The 14,366-nt window shown below is 43.2% G+C and overlaps 1 protein-coding gene across 1 annotated transcript in view; it reads right to left on the bottom strand.

Moving 5' to 3' along the window:
- Positions 1-923: 923 nt before the first annotated feature.
- LOC142397270 (ankyrin repeat and BTB/POZ domain-containing protein 2-like) overlaps positions 924-14,366 on the bottom strand; it is a 50,652-nt gene continuing 37,209 nt past the window's right edge. Inside the window, exons 11-17 of the mRNA XM_075484458.1 lie at positions 8,756-8,934; positions 7,442-7,547; positions 7,264-7,366; positions 3,914-3,986; positions 3,759-3,827; positions 3,492-3,605; positions 924-1,351 (exon numbers count right to left, since the gene is read on the bottom strand). Coding sequence (XP_075340573.1) covers positions 1,130-1,351; positions 3,492-3,605; positions 3,759-3,827; positions 3,914-3,986; positions 7,264-7,366; positions 7,442-7,547; positions 8,756-8,934 — 866 coding nt within the window. The 3' untranslated portion in view covers positions 924-1,129. The remainder of the gene's footprint in view (positions 1,352-3,491; positions 3,606-3,758; positions 3,828-3,913; positions 3,987-7,263; positions 7,367-7,441; positions 7,548-8,755; positions 8,935-14,366) is intronic.

Below are 14,366 nucleotides of genomic sequence, written 5' to 3'. Positions count from 1 at the left end.
CGTGTAACACCTGTTGGCACGGGCGTGTAACACCCGTAAGTACAAGCGTGTAACACCTGTAAGCACAGGCGTGTAACACCCGTAAGCACAGGCGCGTAACACCCGTAAGCACAGGTGCGTAACACCTGTAAGCACAGGCGCGTAACACCTGTAAGCACAGGCGTGTAACACCCGTAAGCACAGGTGCGTAACACCCGTAAATACAAGCGTGTAACACCTGTTGGCACGGGCGTGTAACACCCGTAAGTACAAGCGTGTAACACCTGTAAGCACAGGCGTGTAACACCCGTAAGCACAGGCGCGTAACACCCGTAAGCACAGGCGCGTAACACCCGTAAGCACAGGTGCGTAACACCCGTAAGCACAGGCGCGTAACACCTGTAAGCACAGGCGTGTAACACCCGTAAGCACAGGCGCGTAACACCCGTAAGCACAGGTGCGTAACACCCGTAAGCACAGGCGCGTAACACCTGTAAGCACAGGCGTGTAACACCCGTAAGCACAGGTGCGTAACACCCGTAAGCACAGGTGCGAAACACCCGTAAGCACAGGCGCGTAACACCCGTAAGCACAGGTGCGTAACACCTGTAAGCACAGGCGCGTAACACCTGTAAGCACAGGCGTGTAACACCCGTAAGTACAGGTGCGTAACACCTGTAAGCACAGGTGCGTAACACCTGTAAGCACAGGCGTGTAACACCCGTAAGCACAGGCGTGTAACACCCGTAAGCACAGGCGCGTAACACCCGTAAGTACAAGCGTGTAACACCTGTTGGCCCAGACTCAACCTCTGGTAAAAATGATGGAATCACCACTTACAGGATGTTCATTCAGCTTTGAACACCGGCAGACACAACATACTGTTTTATGTATTTGTTCGTCACGCTTTAATAATAAAGTTATTATTACTCAGTTTGTCCAAACAACAGTAAAATAAACCGACATTAACAGCCATGAGCAGAAACTGAATGTTTTAACTAAATGTCTTGGCTCATGATTAGATCTAGTTAAGTCTAATAAATAGGAGTAACTTATGATCAATGATTTCTGCATTCTGTTCTTCTTCTGCTGTAACACACGGTGTCCAGTATGGATCCAGTTCACACGTACCGGTGAGGTTTCAGTCTTTCTAACCTCGACACGCAGCATGGAGGCTGTAAAGTCTGTGGATCAGTGAGGCCTCCAGGTGCCTCAGGAGGACCGGAGGGTCCTGGTTCTGTCCCAGCCCTGAATGGGTGCTGGCCTCTGGGCAGAGCAGCAGGCGGTGGAAGTCCTCTCTGTCCAGGAAGTGGTCCATGTGCTGCAAGAAGAACCCCTCACAGAACCTGCAGAGCTCAGCTCCTCCGTGGTGCTGCACATCCAAACATACAAGAAGAAGAAGAAGAAAGAGATTCAGCACAACTGTCCATTTATATGTGGACAGAGCAGTAAGCTCCTCATGCATGTAGGAGACACAGACTTTTCCAACTTAAAATACGGTCAGTTTACATTCGAAAGCTCAGAATTATTGTCATACAAATATCGATATCAAATTACTTTTCAATTGATTAAAGTTACTATTAAGTCAAAAGTACCTGACATTTGAAATTAGAGGTTTATAAGCACCGCTGTAGTTCTGTAATTAATCAAAATGTCCTTTAAACATCACATTTGGTTCTACATTCTGTGGTTAAATTACTCAAATTTACAGTTTCAAACTCAAACCTTGAATATAAAGTGATAAACTGTAGGTCCACATGCCATTAACCTACAGTTTGAGCTTAAATGTTCAGTTATTTACATGATTTCCAAGAGATTACTTTAAATACTTTAAATGTTGGAGCTGTAGATGAAGGGAGAAACATTTAAATATGTCTCAGTTAGTTTTATTATAGCAATATATTACTGTATCAACTGTTGATTTCCTGTAGTTATAACTAAAGTATTTAATAACTCTCTGGACTGATTATACTGTAATACAGCAGGATCCAACTTTATTGTCATTGTTTTTATACAAGAAACATTTAAATATGTCTCAGTTAGACATAGTTTTATTAGAAAAATTAAATATAATATATAAATGAACCTCAGGCTCAACCATTTCATTAAAACATTAAAATGTGTGTGTGTGTATATATATATATATATATATATATACATACACACACACACACATACATACATATATACACACACACAGGTGGGTAGTAATGAGTTACATTTACTTGAGTAAGTTTTTGAAAACATTATACTTCTAGGAGTAGTTTTAAATCTCTATACTTTTTACTTTTCCTTGAGTAGATGTGTGCAGCAGAAACTGTCCTCTTACTCCGCTACATTAGGCTACAATGAGCTGGTTACTTTTCTTCTTACCTCTTTGGTATTCTACGCCTCATTATTTTTATCCCCCCGCGTACGCCTCATTTTAATGTTTTATTCTGACAGAGAGAGAGACTTCCACCAAAGGCTCTACCACCTGACTGTGTTCCACCAATCAGACGCAGCCGTGCAGTCTGGTCACGTGACCGTACTCGATCTCAGCGGCGGGACGGGTTAGCTTTAGCATTAGCAGTCGTAGCAAACAAACAAAGAAACAGATGAAAAATGTCAGAACCAACGGTGGGAAATGAAGACGCAGACGAGGCCTCATACTGAAAGCATGTTTACCTTACAAAGAGTGAGAAACAGCAGCTACATTATGTGTCTTCTGTGGCAACCAAAACAAACGCACATTTCAGCAGAAACTCAACATCTAACTTGAGGAAACATGTAGCGCTAAGTTTCCTAAACTCGTTTTTCCCCCCATGGATAGGTGAATGTTTGTTTTTTAGGTTACATATGGGTTACATATGTTTTAAACATTTCCTAAGTCTCTTGAATTTACCTGGATTATTTTAATTTAAGCTATTTTGTAATGAATTAATTCATTTAAATTTATTTGATCAATTGGATGAACTCTAATTTGCCTAAAGATGATTATTTAGTATTTTTGTCTGTCTGATTGAATGCTTGTGTTAACAAATAAATCAGACGTTACTCAACAGTTACTCAGTACTTGAGTAGTTTTTTCACCGAGCACTTTTTTTACTCTTACTCAAGTAATTATTTGGATGAATACTTTTTACTTTTACTTGAGTCATATTATTCTGAAGTAACAGTACTTTTACTTGAGTACAATTTTTGGCTGCTCTGCCCACCTCTGTATATATTTACATATTTCATCACAGTGATACAATGTGCTGTAGGATGTCCGCTGTAACTGTTACAGTAGGAGAGGTTTGGTCTGTTTTAGTTTCTTAGGGCAGAAACATCCTCACAGGTGGCAGGATTTAAAGGTCCATAAGATCTCTTTTCCTTGATAGAAGACTCTAGAAACAAAGCTCCAACCCATCACCTCGAGCTTTAAGCTGATCTAAACGCTGTCTGACTTTTTACTTCCAGATGTTCATGCTCTGACGTCGCAGAGGAAAGCTCCGTCCTCTCGCCATCGTGTGTCGGCTTGTGTTTTGTACCTTGGCCGTCCGGTAGAGGCTCACAGCGTTGTCCAGAGTCAGACTCTGCGACAGCGTCATCTCGCAGCATCTCTGCAGACCTCGGACCTGGAAGAAGGCGGCCACCGGCAGAAGCTGCAAAGCAACCACAAAACATCTGAACTCGAGCCGCCGCAAACCGTCCAGCTCAGATCGTTGTGCTGAGGTGGTTTCTTCCAGAAGGAAACACAGAAGGGTCTAAATGTCTGCTGCAGACCATCTTTACATCTGCAGCAGACAGACTGTTACCATCATGGCCTCAGAGTGAGAGATCATCCGGCCCTCCGTTCCTCCACAGTACAGCGACTCCATCACCATCTGGAGGAACAAACACACTTCATCACCAGCCAGCCAACGAGCCTCATCTCAGTCACATCTGCAGACGACAGCGGTCAGAATCCAACCTGGAAGGTGCCGTAGGTCATGTGACCGATGTGGATGATGTCGTCGGGGGAATCTGCGAGCATCCGCCGAAACCTGTCAGCATGAAACCGGATGAATCAGATTTTAAATCTCAAACTGTTTTCAGTTTACCTTCTCTGTGAGTTTGAGGCGTTAACATCAGATTACTGCACAGACTTTGTATGTAACCAACACCTATGAGAGGATTTATCCTCCAGGTTAGACCGCAAAGCTCCTCTTTCCAGGATTTATTCCAGGATATTCCAGGATTTCTGCTTTAAACAATCACATTTCTGGGAAAGCTACCAAGTAAAGTGCTGATTTAGGTCACAGGTTACGCCGATAGCTTAAATGATAAAGAGTAAAGAATAGGGCTGGGTAACGATTAAAATGTTTAATCTAATTAATCACATGATTTCCCTGATTAATCACGATTAATCGCATTTGTACGCAGAATCCAAAAATGAATCCAAAAGTAGTGTATAGCTTTTAGCATTTAGCTTTATTTTAAATGTGCTGCCATATGAATGAAAGTGCCATAACATTTGTTGTGCAAACACACTTTTAACATCAGCATCTTTCTGTAGTTTTTATGTAGAAGCCTCGCTCCACTGTCTGTTTCCTTGAATGACTTGCTGCTATCAGTTGTGTGTTTTGCCTTTAAGTGATATTTTAGACTGGAACTACTACGCTGAGAAGACAATTCAACTTGGCAGTGTTTACAGATGACTTTGGTTCTGTCGACTCCGCCGTCTGGAAGAACTTTAAAATGAAAATGGCCGAGTAAAAGTTCCGTACCCTTCTCCATGTTTGGTGGATCCGCCGATTACTTTCTTTAACGGTTCCACAGCAGACAGCAGCAGACTTTACAAAATAAAAGCCTGTGAGCGACAGACTTTTACAAAATAAAAGCCTGTGAGCGACAGACTTTTACAAAATAAAAGCCTGTGAGCGACAGACTTTTACAATAATAAAATAAATAATAAAACCTGCGTTAATGAGCAATAAAATATTTATCGGCGTTAAATAACGAGTTAACGCGCCCAGCCATAGTAAAGTGTTTTGGTGTGCGAATTATTCCAAGAAACTAAAGTACGATGTTGGAAGGAAACGTATGAAAGAGTCATTATTTGTTCACATGCTGAATGCATTCAGATCCATCACTGAATCATCAACATGATTTTCAGGCAGGAACAAACGCAAGAATCCAATAAAACCTTCCTATTCTGCAGGTTTTTCGCTTTTTCCTGCCTTCATTCGTGTTTTAATTCTTAAGGCGAGATGCTACAGGTGAATAGGGTAATATTTTAAAATAATAGATATCACCATGAAACTTCCTCAGTTGATTACTTATACAAGTATGAAAAAAAAATGTATGTGTAATTATGCAAATTAGGCACCATCTCATTAAATATGCACAAATTTGCACATATTTCCAGAAGATAGATCTGAACATATGATAAATCCAGGTGCAAAATTAATTTTTCATTTCGTTTACACACAAAATGAAAAGAAAATTACAGAGGGATTTCAGGATATCTGCTTTCATTTCCTAGGAAATCAAAATATACTATCCATAACCTAAAAAAACATAGATTTTCGCCATAGTTTTTTATTATAATGTCACATAAATCAGGCCAGGAATGATTTATCAACAAATCCTTCTGTAAACATCTTCAGGATACTGCTAAGTGTATAACTGGAAAGTTTGGTGTGAGTAGGTGCTCCATAGGCTGAGATATTGATGCTGGAAAAATACAAAAAAATGATTTTGAGAAAACGGCATTTAAAGATTTAAATAGAGGAATTCAATATATTTGTATTGGAAACAATTGCTCTAAAACAGAATAAATGCTCAGGCCCTTAGTAATACTAATATTAAATAAAATAATCTTATTAATAAAGAATACAAGCTCAATACAATAAAAGATGGCAGATCAATTCTTTGAGACGTGTGACATGTATGAGCAGCCGCTGTCATTAACTCCCCTCGGTTTGCTAACGACAGTTTACGGTCAGACGTGCTGCTTCCCGATGGTTCATCAGCTACTCTAATAGATTTTTCTTTTATTGCATCTTGCAAAGCGCAATTGTTGCTTTCTTTTCTTTGAAAGTTGCGGTGTTATGAGGCATTCCACGTGATGCGTCTGAGCGAATCACGTTAGCAGAAACGAGCAGCGCCAATGAGATTTTGTCATTAGCTACAAATCCGCCTTTCGACATTCCTGATTGGTTACTGGTAGAAAGGAAGTGCCGTTATTTGGGTGACGTATCATTGTGCAGGAGACTCAGGCTGTAATACATACGGCATACTCATCGATCAGACAGTATGCAGAACGTTTACCCACAATGCATTGCGCTCCTGCCCGAGCCGAAATCAGCCGGCCTGAAGCTGATTTCCCTTAAGCTCTAAACTCTGTAAACTTTAGCAACATTTGAAACATTTTCAGGTGAGAAAGTAGTCGTTTAGATCCCCAACGTGTTGAAAACCTGACAAAATACCGGCTGTTTACAATTTAGTTCCCACGAATTCGGCGCTACTAAAGCTAGCCGCAGTTAGCAACGCACTTCCGGTTATTTTCACAAAATAAAATACCCGTTGCCTTTTATCATAGAGAAAGCCATTACCATACAATTGGTGCTTTTGTTTTGAAAACAGGAAGTGAACCTACCCTCGTTGTAGCTAGCTTGAAACTGCCGTTTTGACAGGAAATGACGATCAGCGACGTTACGTTACGTTGCATCTTGGGTAGTTTGAGTATGAGTAGTGACCTCATGATGCATACCCAACATTTAGGAGAATCTAGTATGCATCCGGGAACTTTGCGCTTACTCAAACTCGCATACTAACTCAGAAAGTTAGTAGGAGTAGTAGGAGAAGTATGCGGTTTCAAACTCAGCCTCAGAGCTTTCCAACGATACCAGTCATGACAGACTTCAGTAAAAAGCTCGGCATGGCGCGTTGGAATGCTAACTTTTTGGTAAATTCGGTCGAAACGTACTGCCGCAAGTAAACAAAATGTAACAAAATAAACATTTTAATTTAAGTTTTCAACGTTTTCTTTATAGCAGGTTGAAAGAACACATGTTGAAGGAGTAGACTGGCCCAAAATCTCAAAATTGACCACTGCATGAAAACTCCCTGCTTTTGCCTGCCGCGTCTCGCCTTAAATAACTGCACATACATGTAGTTTATGACGTGGGTTTGTTTAGTTTCTGTCACCAGTTTCACCAGGAGATCAATTTTAAACATCATTCAATTTATTTTAAACACAAACAATTACAGAATAAATCATGAGCTGAAACAAAAGCTTTAAAGCAAAAAGTGACTTAAGTGAAGAAATAAGCGAACCTCTCAGAGGCCGACATCAGCAGCACCCGATGAGCGAAGAACGGACGCCCGTCCACCACGAACGTGACGTCAGACATCTCCTCGTTGTTCAGGAAACGAATATCTGAGCACAGAGGCGTGTTGTCATTCACGTGTCAGTTCAATGCGGAAGCTAAGAAACTGGCGTCTGAGTGGTTACCCAGCTGCGTGGACAGAGTGGCGTCCAAGGGCGGCACGGCGTGGATGGGGGCGGAGCCGTAGCAGTGAGAAAAGACGGAGGCCAGACGCTTCGTCACCACGTAGTCCTGCAGAGGAAGATCCCAACGTGAACAAAGACCTGTACCCAACATGTCCCCCGATGGAAAGCTTAAATAAACACAAGCTGGAGGAAGGAAGGCAGCAGAAAAACAAGATCCCACGGGACAAACTGGAAGTGTAAAGACAGCCGAGGACGATCAGGTGATCAGAGACAGGTGAGCTAACAGAGCAGGTGGAACAGCTGAAGGCTGAAACATGGCCGTCTCTTTTCTCCCATCAGCAGTGGAGTGGCAGCCATAAGAAGAGCTGGTTTAATTCTCCAAATGCTAAGAGAAGGAGCTTAAAAGCCTCTTATTTTCTCTTTTAGCTCTGAAACAGGAGCTCATCCTTTAAAGGAAAGTAAAGGAATTCCATCCCACAACTCCTCGGGATCATAACATTTATACTGATCAATGTTTTTCCATGTAGATGAATGTGAGAAGATGAAGATGAGTGTTGGTCTGTGGCAGCATCACCATCCTTTGTAATGGAGAATTCATTTAGAATACAATAGAAAAATACTTTATTCATCCCCCCCAATGGGGGAAATTCAAATTAGTCAAGTAGATCAAAAAAATATTAATATTTACAATGATTGCATATTAACAACAACAATAATTATATAAATTTTAATTAAAATACTACTAACTAATAATAATAAATACATTTTTTTAAATAAAAAAATAAATAAAAAATAAATAAATAAAAAAAAATCAAATCAATCAATTTGAGAAGATTTTATTTTGTAAATATGAAATTAATTTTTTATTTATTATCCTAAACTGACTTTCAACATGTTTACGTTTTATAGGAAATAAAACACTGGTTTATGAGATTTGCTGAATGAGTTTTCTGGCTACTTGAAGTATATTCTGATGCTAATATCTTTAATATCCTCATTAGAGTCGGTTGTGGACATGACTTAACAGGATGGAAATATAATCCACCTGCAGTTTCCCTCATGCAGGAAAGTCCAGCTCCACAGATCAGGTTCATTCTCGACTGAACGCTTTATTTTATGTTGAATAACTGCAGTTATTTTATTCCTTTCTTTAAGCTGAAACTCTTTGGCTCTCTGTACTCTGAGCTGAAACTGGTTTTCTTTCTTTAAGCTGAAACTCTTTGGCTCTCTGTACTCTGAGCTGAAACTGATTTTCTTTCTTTCTTTAAGCTGAAACTCTTTGGCTCTCTGTACTCTCTGACGGCCGGTCGGTACCTTGCTGGCCTCCAGCATGCGGAACATGAGCGGGATGCCTGTGGAGAGCAGCTCGGGGCTGTAGTCCTCCGTCCTGATGGAGGGGAACTCTGCGAGGAGGGACACCGTCACCTCGTCCCTGCACAGCTGCTGCGCTCTGTGCAGCGACTCCAGCCAGGTGTGCAGCCTCCAGGGAACACCTGGAACCAGACAGAACCCAGCAGCACATCCCAGTTTTCAGAACAAGTTTGGGAAACACTTTCCCCTCAGAAGCTCTGGCATAAATCAAGACATGTAGACATGCATTTATATATACACACTGCTCAAAAAAATTAAAGAAACACTTTGAAAACACATCAGATTTCAACGTGAAAGAAAAATCCGTTGGATATTTATACCGATATGGACAGTTTAATGTCTAAGGAACAAAAGGATGGCACATCTTTTGATGGAAATAAAAGTTTTTAGCCTACAGAAGGCTCAATATATAGACACCCCAAAAATCAAATGTGGCAGGTAAGTCCATTTTGCCAAAATTCAATTTCTGCAACTCAAAATTCTACTTAGGTGCTGTTTACACATACCCGGGTATGTTGATAAACGCATATTTTCTAACCTTCGTTTGCAAAAATAACAAGGTGCACACAGCCCCGTTTTAAAAAAAAAAAAAAAACGTCTACATTGATCAGCATAAAAACGCTATCAAGAGCTGTTAAATTACGCCAAGCCTGACGGTGGCAGTGTTAGAACAATGAGAATTCCACACAAGCCAATCAGAAGCCTAACAGAGAACCGCTGACAGGAAGAACTTCAAAAAAATGTATTTCGTTGTTCCTATGTTTCCCAAACGTATTATGTGAGGTACTGTACAGTTCTTCACACAGCAGTGATTTCCAGGCATGTTCTTTCAATTCCGGACTGTTTAAACTTACCGATTTAAAAACACAGGCGTACACTGTAAACGAACGGAGAGAATGGCGTTTTCACGCTAGCATCCTGCCAACATGGCGGATAGGGGCGGGGCACTGTACTATGACGACAACTCCTCATTCTCAATTGCCCAAAACTCCGTTTTTGTCTCTTTCAACCAGTTTACACACAAACGCTAAACGGAGTTTTTAAAAAAATCTCCACTTTTGCCGGAGTTTTTTTTATGCCTCGTTTTCGGAGGAAAAAACTCCGTTTGTGTATAAACGAAAGGCACAAACGAAGGGAAAGGCCTTCGTTTATCAAAATACCCGGGTATGTGTAAACAGCACCTTAATATCTTGTGTGGCCCCCACCTGAAAGTATTTTATTTGCACTCTTCAGTTTTAAATTAATTAATGATTATTTTTAATGGTTTTTTAAAAATTTTTATTATTATTATTTATTTATTTTTTTTAATTTTTAATGATTTTATTGCCTTCTTGTGATTTGATGTAGCTGTGAAGCACTTTGAATTGCGTACGAATTGTGCTCTATAAATAAAATTGCCTTGCCTAATGGATGGCGTCTTGTGGGATGTCCTCCCAGATCTGTCTAAGGGCATCAGTGAGCTCCTGTAAAGTCTGAGGAGCAACCCGACGACGTCCGATGGATCGAAACATTGTGTCCCAGAGATGTTCTATCGGGTTTAGGTCAGGTGATCGTGAAGGCCATTCAATTGTATCAATTCCTTCATCCTCCAGATACTGCCTGGACACTTTTACCACATGAGGCCGGGCCCAGGGCCTACAGCACCAGCGTAGGGTCTGACCATGAGTTCAAAGATTTCATCCCGATACCTAATGGCAGTACGACTGCCTTTCTCTAGCCTGTAGAGGTCTGTGCGTCCCTCCATGGATACGCCTCCCCGGACCGTCACTGACCCACCACCGAATCGCTCATGCTGAATGATGTTACAGGCAGCACAGCGTTCTCCTTGGCTTCTCCAGACCCTTTCACATCTATCACATGCTCTCATCTGTGAAAAGCACAGGGCGCCAGTGGCGGACATGCCAATTCTGGTGTTCTATGGTGTTACGGTCCCTGACCTCCAAGGGGGGCAGCTCTCTTACCTTTTCCTGTGTTTCAGGCCTGCCTTGCTGCCACAGGTGATTGGTATTACAGCTCGTCAGCTGCTCCATAAAGAGCTTCACTCAACATGTGCCAAGCCGCCCTTCCTTTTTCCTCTGGGCCTTGATCTGGTGATCGTGCACAGTTTTGGTATTTACTTTAGGTCAATGACGAGTAATTTTGTGTTTTGTTTTCTCACAGTGGAAGCTGGTAGGGGTTCTCTGCCTTTTTTTTTTGTTCTCACTCTTTTCTCCTGTTTTTTGGTCAGGCAGGGAGTTTAGCCCTTGTAATTTTAAGTTGACTCTTAGCCAGAGATATTTTCATTTCATAATTAGAGTGTTTTGTTTGTTGTTTTGGCCTCGGAGACCCTGAAGAGTAAAAGCTTCACTGTGGTTTTGGATGATCTTTTTGTTATGTTATGTTACCTTTTCACAATTATAAATAAATTATACTTTTTTCTGTGGACATCAACTGACTGAGGTATTACTTACTTTGTTTGTGTTACACGCCAGTGCCATGACTAATCATAATTAAGAGGGTTGTAACATAAGCTTTGTCACCGGCAAATGCCAATGGAGCTCCACGGTGCTGGGCAGTGAGCACAGGGCACGCCTGTTTGGGCAGAAACATTCACACCAGTGGCCTGCTGTAGGTCATTCTGTGGGGCTCGGGCAGTGCTCAACCTGCTCCTCCTTGCACAAAGCAGCAGATATCGGTCCTGCTGATGGGTTGAGGACCGTCTACGGCCCCGTCCAGCTCTCCTAGACTAGCTGCCCGTCTCCTGGAATCTCCTCCATGTCCTGGAGATTGTGCTGGGAGACACATCAAATCTCCTTGCATCGGCACGCTTGGATGTGCCGTCCTGGAGGAGTTGGAGTGGAGAAGAAGCTGCATTTTGAAAATACACAGGTCAAAAGTCCCAACCCTTTTCTTCAGACTTCCCCCCGAAGCCACGCCTCTAGAGTACATGAACGCGCACGAGCACGAAGGTGCACGAGCGCTGTTCTGACAGCAAGCATCGATCGTTGCCGTATTTAGTATTTAGTTTATGCTAACTATACGTTTAATAATGCTAGGTGCTAGCCAAGCTGGCTCTAGTTTAGCTTCCTGCCAAGCTTCTGGACGCGTAATTCGTTCACGGAGCAGGGTACGTGCACAGGGGGGAGGAGGGGGAGGGAGGAGCAGATTGCAGTTTGATAGACGCATCAGAATCCAATCATCGTTAACGGTCCGTTCAGTATGATTGGACAGTGTTTTTCCTGGATTGTTCGTTCTAGAGGCCACTAAAACTTTTCATATTTGTGTCAAAACTTTTAATTAATTGGTTGCAATGGGGGTGTGAAGAGTATTTCAAGCAATATGTAAAAAAAAATGCTCCAGAAAAAGAACCCCTACCCCGCCTTTAACTGACCAAATCTTTATCAGAAAAGTGCAATTGAATTCATGCCATACCCTGATAAAAAAAACTGTTCCTTTAATTTTTTTGAGCAGTGTATATAGACATAATTGGTCTGAGGTACTGTTAAAAAAAACATTCAATGATGTAAGTTCTTATAGGATTAAACCATTTAAATAAAGAGCAGCTTCAGGAGACTCTTTGCACATACATCCATCCATTTCCTAGAACTGCTTAATCCAGTTTAGGGTCACCAGGAGACCATGCAGAACCCACACATGCACCAGGAGAACATGCAGAACCCACACATGCACCAGGAGAACATGCAGAACCCACACATGCACCAGGAGAACATGCAGAACCCACACATGCACCAGGAGAACATGCAGAACCCACACATGCACCAGGAGAACATGCTGAACCCACACATGCACCAGGAGAACAAGGCAGAACCCACACATGCACCAGGAGAACATGCAGAACCCACACATGCACCAGGAGAACAAGGCAGAACCCACACATGCACCAGGAGAACCATGAAGAACCCACACATGCACCAGGAGAACATGCAGAACCCACACATGCACCAGGAGAACATGCAGAACCCACACATGCACCAGGAGAACAAAGCAGAACCCACACATGCACCAGGAGAACATGCAGAACCCACACATGCAACAGGAGAACATGCAGAACCCACACATGCACCAGGAGAACAAAGCAGAACCCACACATGCACCAGGAGAACATGCAGAACCCACACATGCACCAGGAGAACAAGGCAGAACCCACACATGCACCAGGAGAACATGCAGAACCCACACATGCACCAGGAGAAAAAGGCAGAACCCACACATGCACCAGGAGAACAAGGCAGAACCCACACATGCACCAGGAGAACAAGGCAGAACCCACACATGCACCAGGAGAACATGCAGAACCCACACATGCACCAGGAGAACATGCAGAACCCACACATGCACCAGGAGAACATGCAGAACCCACACATGCACCAGGAGAACATGCAGAACCCACACATGCACCAGGAGAACAAGGCAGAACCCACACATGCACCAGGAGAACATGCAGAACCCACACATGCACCAGGAGAACAAGGCAGAACCCACACATGCACCAGGAGAACCATGAAGAACCCACACATGCACCAGGAGAACATGCAGAACCCACACATGCACCAGGAGAACATGCAGAACCCACACATGCACCAGGAGAACAAAGCAGAACCCACACATGCACCAGGAGAACATGCAGAACCCACACATGCAACAGGAGAACATGCAGAACCCACACATGCACCAGGAGAACAAAGCAGAACCCACACATGCACCAGGAGAACATGCAGAACCCACACATGCACCAGGAGAACAAGGCAGAACCCACACATGCACCAGGAGAACATGCAGAACCCACACATGCACCAGGAGAAAAAGGCAGAACCCACACATGCACCAGGAGAAAAAGGCAGAACCCACACATGCACCAGGAGAACAAGGCAGAACCCACACATGCACCAGGAGAACAAGGCAGAACCCACACATGCACCAGGAGAACATGCAGAACCCACACATGCACCAGGAGAACATGCAGAACCCACACATGCACCAGGAGAACATGCAGAACCCACACATGCACCAGGAGAACATGCAGAACCCACACATGCACCAGGAGAACAAGGCAGAACCCACACATGCACCAGGAGAACATGCAGAACCCACACATGCACCAGGAGAACAAGGCAGAACCCACACATGCACCAGGAGAACCATGAAGAACCCACACATGCACCAGGAGAACATGCAGAACCCACACATGCACCAGGAGAACATGCAGAACCCACACATGCACCAGGAGAACAAAGCAGAACCCACACATGCACCAGGAGAACATGCAGAACCCACACATGCAACAGGAGAACATGCAGAACCCACACATGCACCAGGAGAACAAAGCAGAACCCACACATGCACCAGGAGAACATGCAGAACCCACACATGCACCAGGAGAACAAGGCAGAACCCACACATGCACCAGGAGAACATGCAGAACCCACACATGCACCAGGAGAAAAAGGCAGAACCCACACATGCACCAGGAGAACAAGGCAGAACCCACACATGCACCAGGAGAACAAGGCAGAACCCACACATGCACCAGGAGAACATGCAGAACCCACACATG

Source organism: Odontesthes bonariensis, chromosome 1 (genome assembly GCF_027942865.1).
Source record: "Odontesthes bonariensis isolate fOdoBon6 chromosome 1, fOdoBon6.hap1, whole genome shotgun sequence".
Classification (NCBI taxonomy): Eukaryota; Metazoa; Chordata; class Actinopteri; order Atheriniformes; family Atherinopsidae; genus Odontesthes; species Odontesthes bonariensis.
The sequence above is the reverse complement of the archived record's forward strand: the minus strand, read 5'-3'. Positions and strand labels throughout refer to the sequence as shown.